This window comes from Bufo bufo, chromosome 3 (assembly GCF_905171765.1).
Source record: "Bufo bufo chromosome 3, aBufBuf1.1, whole genome shotgun sequence".
In the NCBI taxonomy this organism is placed as follows: domain Eukaryota; kingdom Metazoa; phylum Chordata; class Amphibia; order Anura; family Bufonidae; genus Bufo; species Bufo bufo.
The window spans coordinates 652,594,630-652,607,749 of record NC_053391.1 but is presented as its reverse complement, the minus strand read 5'-3'; the positions used below and the strand labels follow the sequence as shown (position 1 = coordinate 652,607,749).

The 13,120-nt window shown below is 38.0% G+C and overlaps 1 protein-coding gene across 4 annotated transcripts in view; it reads left to right on the top strand.

Moving 5' to 3' along the window:
• GRIA4 (glutamate ionotropic receptor AMPA type subunit 4) overlaps positions 1-13,120 on the top strand; it is a 387,349-nt gene that overhangs the window by 373,611 nt on the left and 618 nt on the right. For 2 of the 4 annotated variants that reach the window (XM_040422628.1, XM_040422627.1), the window contains exon 15: positions 245-379. In XM_040422628.1, the coding sequence (XP_040278562.1) occupies positions 245-379 (135 nt within the window). Of the gene's footprint in view, positions 1-244; positions 491-13,120 lie in introns of those variants that run through there. The other 2 variants (XM_040422630.1, XM_040422629.1) reach the window with 1 other exon arrangement.

Below are 13,120 nucleotides of genomic sequence, written 5' to 3'. Positions count from 1 at the left end.
CAACAGTATTTTTTCCACTGTTGGCGAATGACTAGTTACATCCTAAAGTATTGGAAACACAATCCGAATGTTGCCATGTTAATTCTGCAGTCTACGTATTTATGTGCATTACTTTACTTGCCTCGTATCAGTGCAGTAGTATCTAGTAGAGAACAGAATGGAGACTAGTTTCCTTTTTGCTATTACTTATTTTTGTGCCTGGGGTGTATTTTCGCATGCTGATGAACACTGTTTTATTTTGCAGGACAAGACGAGTGCGCTAAGTCTGAGCAACGTTGCTGGAGTTTTCTACATTCTGGTTGGAGGCCTGGGCTTGGCAATGCTGGTGGCTTTGATAGAGTTCTGTTACAAGTCAAGGGCAGAGGCGAAACGAATGAAGGTGGCAAAGAGTGCACAGAATTTTAACCCATCTTCCTCGCAGAATACCCAGAATTTAGCAACATATAGAGAAGGTTACAACGTATATGGAACCGAGAGTGTTAAGATTTAGGGGTAGGACCTAGGGTCTACTACAGTGAGTGGGCGATGCCATGTGTAGTGGAGTGTTGTGACCTGTCTGTCTATTGGTTCTGCTTGCTATAAAAAAGCTTTCAGTTTTGAGAAATTGGTTCCGTATTTTCTTGGCTGCAGATGTGCAGTGTATGTTGCTTATAGACATCTGCATTGAAAAATATTTCTGTAGATTTTCTATAATTAGAAAAGCAACTTTATTTTTTTACATTTCTTCTTACAAATTTAGAATTTCCAGTCAAATTAGTATACCTGAAAATTATCACAAAAAATGTATTTTACCATCAAAATGTGTATTTCTGTAAGACATTAGAAAAGACCATGATCCCAAATCCTTTTAAAATTATATACAATGATCAAATCTGTCTCTCGGTGAACTAATTTATACTTCATTTTAGACATTAGGAAATAAGGGGAGAATGTATTTCCACAAAATATTTTTTAAAGGTTATTACAAATATTCTGCATATAAGTTATTTCATTCCATATTGTTATTCCATAGTATAATTATTAATGAAAAGAATATTCATGCACAACAGTCATACTTTTTTAATTTAGCATGCTATGACTTCCATTTTTCAGGTTTATTAATATGATATTGTACTTTATATTAGGCTTACATTTAGGCATTTGTCTTATTTGACATTATTTTTTTTATACCTCATTAGTGAAATTACAAAAATATCCCCAATCCCCATTTTAGCAACTTTTTCTTTAATTCTATAGAGATTGAAATTTCAATCATATTTTAGAAAGAAAGAGAAAGTATCAACTTAATTTGATAAAAAGGTCTGCAGCAATTAGCGTTTTGAAGTGGTGTTTATGAATTTACTTATCTTTTGGCATCTTTAATTTATAGTTACTTTGGCCTGATTAAACAATTATCTGGGAGATTGCTGAACCACATAGTTGATTCAGAGCAGGCACAAAAAGAGCCCATGCACAGGGCAGTACAATGGTTCTGATTTGCATGGAGCTGTGTAGGTGGGTAATAAAGGTCTATAAGGACCTCAACTGTATCTCTGAATGTCTCTCATTTCATATGGAGGCATGGAGTTTTTTTTATGTAGGATTTCGTAAGAAATCCAAAAGAAAAAATTCTATTCTCCAGTAGAAGAGGGGATAATACATGGATAATACAATATCGTTGTAGATACTGAGCCTGGAAAAGAGGCCAAACATATTTAGGAACCATTTTTACCTCTATGTAATGCCATAAGCGCTCATGCACAAGGCTCTGCCAATGTGCATGAGCCTTTAGGGTACATTTTATTAATTCCCGTTTGCCACTAGGGTGAATAATATTTCCCTTTTCTCTTCCTACTATTTACGTGGGATTTTGTAATGAAGTACACAAAACTTTTATTAGTTATTCCTAACAATAGTGTCTGGCTTTATAAACACTCTCGGTCTTTAATCTCTTCAGGACCTTGCAATTTTCCATTTTTGCTCTTTTGTTTTTTTTCCCTCCCTGCAGTCCTGGAACAAAACCTTTATTGTTTTTTTTTGTTCACATAGCTGTGTGAGGGCTTCATTTTTGTGGGACAAGTTGTACTTTTTAATGGCACCCTTTTCTATTACACACAATGTAATGGAAAGCAGGATAAAAAAATCTAAATGCTGTGGAATTGGAAAATAAAACACAACACCGCCACAGTTTTATAGGTTTTGTATTTACTGTGTTACCTATGTCGTAAAACTGACCCATACTCTTTTCTGGGTCAGTGTGATTACAAAAATAAAATAAAAACTTTGGAAATTTTTTTTCTTTTCATCGCCATCTTCTGACCCCCATAACTTTTTTTTTTTTGTTATGTCTACAGAGCTGTGTGGGGTCTCATTTTTCATGGGACGATTTCATTTCATACTGATGTCATTTTGGAGTCTTTTTGATCACTTTTTATTTAATTTTTTAAGAGACTAAATGGTGAATCAGCCATTTTGATATTTTTTCAATTTTATTTTTATTGTTTATTTTTATTCTAGGAAAAGGGGGTTGATTTTAATTTATATATTGTTTTATATATATATATATATTTTTATTTTTATTTTTTTTATTAACTTTTTTTAGGCCCTCCAAGGGTGTAAAAACATGCAATCATCAGATATTTATTAATATAATTAAATCCATTGATAAATAGAAGGTGCAATATATTCCAAAGTAGTGTTGCCACCTGAAGGTCTGCAATGGATATACCTGTGAAAGCATTGGAACCTCCAGCAGGCTTTAGCCTTTCACAGTGAATGATCAGCTCCCACAATTGCCGCATGGGGCAGTAGTTCCAGACTCAGAAGCATAGCACTACCGGTTTTTGTGCTCTTAAATGCCATGGTCACATTTGACTAAGGCATTTAAGGGGCTAAATGCCTGAGATTGGTGTTATCGCCAATCGCAGACATTAGTGCCAGGTGTATGAAACAGCAGAAATCCAGTGGCAGGGGTCCATAGAGAGTTAATAAGTGTAAAAAATAAGTAACCCCCATTGTCATAGTTTCCATAGGTCTCAGTATTAAAAACCTATATGTCCTATGAAGGCATATTAATGGCATAGAGGGTGTCCCTTCTCAGAACCCTCCTTCTTGATAGTATATGCCATAAGTGTTTGATATGCGCAGGTCCCACTTCTGGGACCCACTCCTATCTCAAGAACAAAATTCCCATAGCAGTGAATGCAGAGGACACTGCACATTCATTCATGTCAGGGTCCCATTCATGGGAAAGAATTTCCCAGAAGTAGCAACCACACACAGCTGATATTTTTAGCATATCCTATTGATATGCCATAAATGTCCAGATAACCCCTTTAAAAAGCAAATACATTTTTGTATTTTTATATATTAAAAATTATTGTTGAGGTAGCTGTTTTTAATGTATAAAATTGTCTATAAAAAGAGTTCTCATTATTATTGTTCTGATAGGTCTCAGTATGACTTTTCTGCAGTAGCTCTGGTGCTGACTTCTGGAGTCAGAGCTACTGCAGAGCAGCTGATTCTCAGCAGTGTGAGGTGTCGGACCTCTGCTGATCAGATAGTGTTGGATAATCCTGAGGATTGGCCACACTTGTAAAAGAGTGGAAGACCCCTTCAAGAGAGAGAATTTCAAACATCTCAAAACATGTATATTCCACCTCCCATCATTTCTCATGGGAATCTGTCCAATAGACATCCATGAGTGACATCCATGAGCTGGAATAAAAAAGAAATGACAAGTCAATTCTTGAGGCTGATTCTGTTTCAAGACATAACATTGAACAATAGAGGCTAAATCCTCATGGACCCACAGAAAAATCTGCGTCTAGTCATGCGTTTTGTGTGGATTCTTTGCGTGGAGTGCACTTGCAATTGCCCCCCCCGTAGCTGGCGGCGGCGGGGCACAGGGAGATGAGCGCTTCCATTGTGGAAGCGCTCATCTCCATAGTCATCTGTATCGCCGTCCTCAGGACAGCGATACAGATTACTGTGCTGCGGCAGGGGAGGGAGAGGCGCGTCCCTTTTCCTTCCTCTGATAGGCTGCAGGCACTAGTGCCTGCAGCCTATCAGAGGCCGGCGCAGGTGGCGTCATGATGTCATCGCGCCTCCTGAGCCGTACAGCACGGGATACAGGCCGGAAGAGGCCTGCATCGCATCGCTGACATGGAGGTAAGTATGTTTTTTTTTTTTTATATATATATATATATATACATACAATACTTTTGCTGGCACATGGGGGGGCTGTTATTGCTGGCACATGGGGGGGCTGTTATTGCTGGCACATGGGGGGGCTGTTATTGCTGGAACATGGGGGGGCTGTTATTGCTGGCACATGGGGGGGCTGTTATTGCTGGCACATGGGGGGCTGTTATTGCTGGCACATGGGGGGGCTGTTATTGCTGGCACATGGGGGGGCTGTTATTAATACTGGCACATGGGGGGGCTGTTATTAATACTGGCATATGGGGGGGGCTGTTATTAATACTGGCACATGGGGGGGATGTTATTAATACTGGCACATGGGGGGCTGTTATTAATACTGGCACATGATTGGGGGGGTTGCTCTTGTTACTGGAACATTATTGGGGGCACTATAGGGCATCTACTGAGGCTACAAAGAAGGGGTATTTTATATGGGGTGCTCTGTACAGTACAATTTTATACTGGGACACATTATGGTGGGTACTATGGGGAAGGGGGGAGAGGAGTACTATGGGGTCATCTACGGGGGGCACTAAGAAGGGGTATTTTATACTTGCAAATTATGGGGGACACTGAGGGCATCTACTGGAGCATTTTATACTGGTACATTATGGGGGGCATTAGGAGGAAGGAGGGTGTGGAGCACTATGGGGGCATTTACTTGGGGCACTATATAGGGGTATTTTATACTGCCACATTATGGGGGCACTATGGGGACATTAGCTCACCTGGGGCATTACAAGGGGGTATGTTTTGAACATTATAAGGAGAATTATTTCTACTGGGGGGGCATTATGGTGGGCTTTATTACTCCCCCATGGTATGACCCCCTAGTAGCAGCACCAGCTCTCCCTGCTCTGCTATCCCTCTGCCCCTTCTCCAAATCCTTATTATGAAATATTTCTCATTAGGATAAAACACATCAGCTCCGCCGAGCCCCCGGCCAAAGTGTTGAAGTGGTGTCCGAGATCCCCAAGGGCCAAGCCAAGTAATTGTAAGTTTTCATGTGGAATATGTTTGTTATACACATATAGCATACACTGTGCCACACAATATACAGTATACCTCTACACTGTGGAGTCTGTTCTATAAGCACCATTGTTTTGTGGCGGCGGACAGAAAATAATCTGGAAGTGCCCCTCCCGAGACCAGGCTCTGGATCTGCCACTGAGGGGAGTAGAGGTACAGGATGATGTGGCAGATCCAGTTTCATAGCTTCAAGACATCATTGGCTAAAGGAATCCTTCCTTTGGACAAGCGTTTCTAATACTTTATCCTAAAACAATCAGTAATCAGGGTTTGACCTGCACTTAAAAAGTAAGTGGGTCATTTATTAAGCTAAAATATTCTTATATTAGGCGTATTGCAGTCTACGACTTCTCCTCGCTCACTCCAAGGCTAAAATTGTGGGCGTAGCGTGGATAGACCAACAGGCCCATCTCATTTACCATTTTCTACGCCTGCTTCAGACATAGAAAAATGTCTTAATGTAAGACAGCTTGGAAGCTGTCTTACATTTAGAACTGGTGGAGGATCCGCCGAAGTTATGGAGAGGCCGGCGCCTCTTCATAACTGCGGTGATCCACTACCAGCTTAGGAGTTTAAGACCGGCATCTAAAACGCTGGTCTTAATAAATATGCCCCTAAGTTCTTATAGGGCTGGGGATTTACATACCTTTTCTGAACCTTTTTCTTATTAGTAGTAGTGTGAATATTAAGCTTAGTTCTGCTCTCAAGCGGTTCCACAGCCCATCCTCCCTGCTCTGAATGGCATCTGTAGCATTCAACTAGGAGACCACTACAGATCTGAGGTGAAGAGCTGTAAAGCAACTAAATGCAGAGAGCATTTCACAGTGAGGCTCTGCCTTGGGCACTTGATGGAGCAAAATCTGAAAGAATAAAACTTCATATTTACACTGCTCCTAATGACAAAATCTCCACAAAACATATGTTTGTCCTGCTCTCCCCAGTACTTACCTACTGCTGGCAGCAGTTTAGCATGGTCAAAACTGTTGGCAGACACCTTTTAAATATGTAAATAAATATTACTGTTTGCCTTTACCATGAAAGTTCCAATTTAGTCAAGGTCTTTGATTTAAACGATACTCAAAAAACATAAATCAGATGAATTAATTTCAAAAATGAAAAAAGTACCCTCCCATTTCTCACCATCTTGTTGCTTTACCATGGATACATTTATTATACTTCTTGTCTTCACCCACTAAGGCGGCTATTTGGCTGTACTAATTTTTGTAATAAGACAGCTTAACCCGTTAAGAAGCCATGGCATGACTTGAAGTCATCTCACTAATTCATAATGAATCAACAGGTCACTTTCTCTGAAAACATAATAGCTGCATGCACTGTGGATTAGCCATGAAGAGAATGACTAAGTGACGTGACATGAGCTTCAGTATTAATTTTTTATTTTTTTTTTAATTCCAGCATTCGTTTCCATTCTGCAACAAATCATTGTGGTTCTTTACCTTAAGCGTTATGTTATTTTGTTTTACGTTCTAGGTGAAGAAAATGCAAGGTTGTTGCAGATCATCAAAAACAGGGCTATTCTCCTTCAGTATACATTACTGTAAAAGTATGTTGGTTTTTGAAAAGTTTACAATCATTGAGCCATTTCAGCTTTAGTTCACTTACGCTCCCAGCAGCCCACGTTTCCACTATGACTGCTTGATTATGAGTATGTGCTGTGATGCGTGATCCAAACATCTAGATCTAATTTTTGGAAGATAGAGACAGTTTGATGCTGTCTATTCTGATTACATCTTCATAGTCATCTTGGGTCTGCCCATATGTTTTTTTTTTTTTTCATTTTTTAGCATGTAAATCTTGTGAAGACTTTAAATGGTTTGCATTGTATTTTACACATTCAGCGTGGCATGGAAAGCAGAACCTTCTGCCATATACAGTGGCGTGCAAAAGTTTGGGCATTCAGGCAAGTTGAAGTTGAAAGGATCTCCAAAAAGCATAATGTTAAAGATGAAAAACACTTTTCAACATTTTAAGCAATATCAGTGTTTCATTTTGGTTTTATAAATTTTAGAGTGAAAAAAGAAAAGAATACTTTGCGAAAGTATGGGAAACCAAGGAGATTTGAACACACAGATAATTTTTTGCCGAAGTCTCAGACCTTATCCTGTTAGGGTTAAGGCTGTTCATGATTATCGTTAGGAAAGGCTAGATGATGCAAATTTTAAAGCTTTATAAATACCCAGACTCCTCTAAACTTGTCCAAAAAGTAGCAGATATAAGTACTTCTAAGCAGCTGCCTTACACTCTGAAAATGAAAATGGCTGAGGCCTATAAAGCAGGAGAAGGTTAGAAGAAGATAGCAAAGCATTATCGGGTGACATTTCCTCAGTTCGAAATGTAATTAAGAAATGGCAGTTATTAGGAACAGTGGAGGTCAAGAGAAGGTCTGGAAGACTGAGAAAAATACAGCTGCTCGTAGGATTGCTAGAAAGGCAAATCAGAACCCCCACTTGACTGCAAAAGACCTTCAGTAAGATTTAGTAGACACCTGGCATTGTGCTACACTGTTCTACTGTTCAGTGACACCTGCACAAATATGTCCTGACATCAGAAGAAAACCTTTCCTGTGGCCTCATCACAAAATTCAGTGTCAGAAGGTTGCAAAAGAACATCTAAACAAGCCTGATGCATTTTGGAAACAAGTCCTGTGGACAGATGAGGTAAATAGTACTCTTTGGCCACAGTGAGCAAAGGTATGTTTGGAGAAAAAAGGACATAGAATTTCATGAAAAGAACCCCTCTCTAACCATTAAACATGGGGGTGAATCAATCATGCTTTGGGGTTGTGTTGCATCCAATGGCACTGGGAACGTGTATTCAATGAAATTCCAGCAAATTCTGGAAGCAAACATAACAGCAACTGTAAAAAAGCTGAAATTGAAAAGATGATGGCTTCTACAAATGGATAATGATACTAACACACTTCAAAATCCACATTAGAGTACCTCAAAAGGTGCAAACTGAAGGTTTTACCATGGCCTTCACAGTGCCCTGATCTTAACATCATTGGAAATCTGTGGATAGACCTCAAAGGAGCAGTGCGTGCAAGACAGCCCAGGAATCTCACAGAACTGAAAGACTTTTGCAAGGAAGAATGGATGAAATTTCCTCAAACAAGAAATGAAAAACTCTTGGCTGACCAAAAAGTGTTTACAACCTGTATTTGCCAAAGGGAACATTACTAGATGCTAACCATGCAGGGTAACCAAAGATTTGCTTCAGGCCCTTTTCCTTTTTTGCTATTTTGGAAATGTAAAAGATGAAAATAGAAAATTGTTTTTGTTTAAAATACAATAGGAATGTGTCATCTTTAATTTTATGCCTTTTGGAGATCATTTCATATTAAGCTTACTTAACTGTTTACAGTAACAGTAATTTTTACCAGGGTGCCCAAACTTTTGCATGCCACTGTATCCTGATGAATCAGAATTTTTGAAAAGTTTGGGGTGAATTTTGATTCTTAACAATCGATTTGCTTATCTCTAGCGCTGACCCATGAATTTCAATATGGGAACTACTTATGGGAACTACATATAGAACTCTCTTATAGCCCTAATCCCATAGACTGTAATTAAAAAAGAAGAGATGATGACCTTTAGGGTCATACCCATGGCATAGCCTTGAGCTTGGCACCTGTAATGCGGCATTAGGATAACTTAAGGCACTATATAATACTTTAGAACAACATTATATTGCAGATGTATTCTTCCCTAGGAGGGTACGTCTAAGAAAAAAAAAACTCCATAATATGGCATCTGAAAGTATATGCTATGAAATTGCAAGCATACACTGTGTCCCCATAGGCTTTTATGTATGCTGTATGATAGTGCTATACAACTCGATGCTTGTATGGAGCCATAATATGGCCATGTGCAAGATAAGAAAAAAAATTGTCACGTATAGGATAAAAATTGGTGCACAGTGGACAAATTAAGTAGAATTCTCCAAAAACAGCAGTAGGCTACTGAGATGCTCAGCCATTCTGCTGCAATTTTTTTTGCCATAAAACTGGCATACTTGCTTTGCACAACATTTATTAAGTGTTTTAGAGACTTTTTCAACTCATCTGACAAGAGGGCCTAAAGAGGTATTCCGGTTTTTATCTCTTTAATTCATTTATTATCGTTTATATAATAGGAAATCATAGAATTTTCTAATATACATATATTTAAAATTCTGCATGGATGCCTTACTTATATCATGCAGTTGGCTCCATGCAGAAGAATTGTATAACCTATGTATCAGTCCTATGTAATACATCCATGGCCCAACTGAAACAAGGCATCAGTGGTGTTAGACTCTTTACACCCTGACATTCAGTAAGCAGCGTTACATGACGTACATGTGCTGGGTCAGCACACAGGACACATTCATATGATAACAAAATAGGAAGAGTGAGGGAATCATGATTTTTATTGTGGTTATTACAGTCACTACATAATTGTGTGCCTGTTGTAGTGATTGGTAAAATGGCTGCCTGTCTCTACGTGATGCTATAATTTTGTTAATAAAGTTTAGTGTAAAAAAAAAACAGCACACACAGAGATCTGCTTCTACATTAACAGACATGAGGTGATGTTGCAGGTAGTTGCACTTGCTATACTGTATATGTTCTGCTCCTCAATACACAAATATTTACCTGTTAGATACCTGGGTAGTTAACTGAAAGACAGATCACATGATACTTTTGAGGGTCACGTGACGGCTCACACGACTGACGCCATGTTTAGTCCTATCTAGCTTTCCTACGGATGCATTTTACAGGACTAAAAATGGAATCTACAAAATGGACAGATATAATAATGGTCTGTGAGCAAAATTTTAAATAGATGTAGATTACAAAATTGTTGGACATCCTATTGCCTAAAGAAATAAATCTAATCATTAAAACCAGAATACCCCTTTAAGTTTACATTGTCTAACTCTTTGACAGTATTAGTAAAGCTGCCCCATTATGTTAACTTTTAGAGATATTGGATTATTTTTCTTTCTGCAGTCCAGGTTTTAATTTTAGAAAATGTTCCCCCCCCCCCCTTAGTGAATACTATTTTGGGGCAAAAATTTGCTATTTAGTTCAGAAAGAAGGAATGTACAATTTGTTGATTGCATATGGCAGCTATTAGGTGCTTTTAATAGCATTAATGAAAAACAAAAAGAACACTTTTTTAACTAGTTAGCCAAGTTCTAGAACATACAAAGTCATCTATAGCCAGTTACCTAATTCGTTTGAATTATAATTATATATTTCCATAGGATTTTGTAGTTTTTGAACATTTGCATTACATACATTTATTTACATTTTTTAGTTTTTTTATTATATGTTGTGTTTTAGCAAAATGTTTTACTTGTTTTGTGGCTTTATAGTGTAAACTGGATCAAAAACCTTTTACTATAAACATATGTTTCTCTATAATGCACATGATGTTTGTGAATTACATTAGGACATTAGTTAAATAGAGCTTTAATAAAATAAAAAGAATATATGGATAAAAAAAATATATTTCCTAAAAAGAAATACATATTATTTGTTATTAAATGTAATACAATTATTAAATAGTTAGCTGAAAATGCAAATAAAAAAACTAAACTACAGAACCTAATAAACCAAATTAATAAGGTTAATAAAAATAATGTAGCTGCTGTACTTTCATACTTATTACTTAGTTTGTACATGTAAGCTATTTATAATCCTAACAGTTTTTTCATTTGTCATTTTTTTAAAATATAATTTCACCCTTTTTTCATGGTAAACCTTTGTTTGTAAATCAATTATAAAATTAAAAGTATAAACATTAGCTTTTTTGACTGCTGATTCATAGGATTAGAGTTGATTCATGAAAATTCATATATTATAAAAGAGGGTTGTCTGGTATAGAAACACCATTTTCCAATAATGAATAAGAGAATTCTAAGTTATTAGAGTTCCCTGTTTCGGATTGTCATCAATTAGTAAGAGTGAAGAGCAATTAAAAGAGCATCCCTCACTATGGAGACCCAGGCATGTCTCAATACACAGATAACCATTCATTTCAACTGTGTAATACTTACTTACTCCTAAGGAGGCACTGTAGGAAAATTCTACACTTCTTACCATCTACATATTAGAGATGATCACTGACTGTAGGCCCCCAGCAGCAGAACAAGTTGAGATCATCTTATCGTTAGGGTATTTTTCTAACAAAAAGGGATTGTCCAAAGTGGAGAAACTGGAAAATGGATCAGGCAGAATAAACTCTTCCTGTCCAATCATTGGTTTGCATAAATCAGGCCCCACATTCTAGAGGAAAACTATTGACAAAACTGATCCTATAATTTCTCATGGGGTAATTTTTGGTCCCTGGTGGCAGCAGTTTTGCCACTAGGTGTCCCCCTGAGCCAGAGCGAGAAACACTGCATGCTACATTTCTCTAGCTGTTGACACCTTATTACTATCCACTTGGTGCCTGGCTCAGACATAAAACAGCTGCTATATAAGTCCAGGTCATAGAAAAGCTGGGTTAGGTTACATTCTCACAAAAAATATGGACGTTAAAAATTGATTCAGTTTTTCATGACCATTTTGCATCCATGTGTGCATCTATTTTCTGGACATCTATCCATTTTTAATGGCCATTTTGCATCCGTTTTCAATGACCATTTAAAATGGGCATTAAAAAATTTAGTTCATTGGCTTTTTTTGTTGTTAAACTCAACCCCTGCAGTGCCCTCAGTATACATAATTATCCCCCATAGTGCCCCTTGTACATCCAATGGCCCCCCTAGTGCCCGGTATATATACGTGCCCCCACATAGTGTCCCAGTATATATTAGTGCCCCCACATAGTGCCTCAGTGTATATAATGGCCCCCACCCAGGTAGTGACTATAGATCCTTTCTAAAAATAATAAAAATACTCACCTGATCACTTGCACATGCGGGAGGAACGCTGGAGGCAGTAAGGCCTGACACCTCCAGTGTAATCATGTGACGTCATGACGCTGGAAGCATCAGGTCCTGCTGTCTCCAATATAGAGCAAGTGAATCAGGTTAGTATGTTATTTTTTATATTAACCTCTAAAAGGGCCTATTTTTACACAATTTACCTATTTCTACAGCCGTTAGACCAGTGTACTCCTTTTTAGACAGCCATTAAAAACTGGTCCATTAATTTCAATAGGGTCCATCTGGCCATGTAAATGGCCAAAAAATAGGACATGTCCTATATTTTGACAGGCGCCATTCACTGGTCATTGGAGATGAGCTAAAAGATTCTACAGAATCATTTTGTCCAATCAGCAGAGCTCTTAGAAACATTTTGTCCAATCAGCAGGGCTTCTTCATTTGCATATGCCCTGCTGATTGGAAAAAATGATTCTAACAGTCCTGCTGATTTGACAAAATGTGACTATAGATCCTTTCTAAAAATAATAAAAATACTCACCTGATCACTTGCACATGCGGGAGGAACGCTGGAGGCAGTAAGGCCTGACACCTCCAGTGTAATCATGTGACGTCATGACGCTGGAAGCATCAGGTCCTGCTGTCTCCAATACAGAGCAAGTGAATCAGGTTAGTATGTTATTTTTTATATTAACCTCTAAAAGGGCCTATTTTTACACAATTTACCTATTTCTACAGCCGTTAGACCAGTGTACTCCTTTTTAGACAGCCATTAAAACTGGTCCATTAATTTCAATAGGGTCCATCTGGCCATGTAAATGGCCAAAAAATAGGACATGTCCTATATTTTGACAGGCGCCATTCACTGGTCATTGGAGATGAGCTAAAAGATTCTACAGAATCATTTTGTCCAATCAGCAGAGCTCTTAGAAACATTTTGTCCAATCAGCAGGGCTTCTTCATTTGCATATGCCCTGCTGATTGGAAAAAATGATTCTAACAGTCCTGCTGA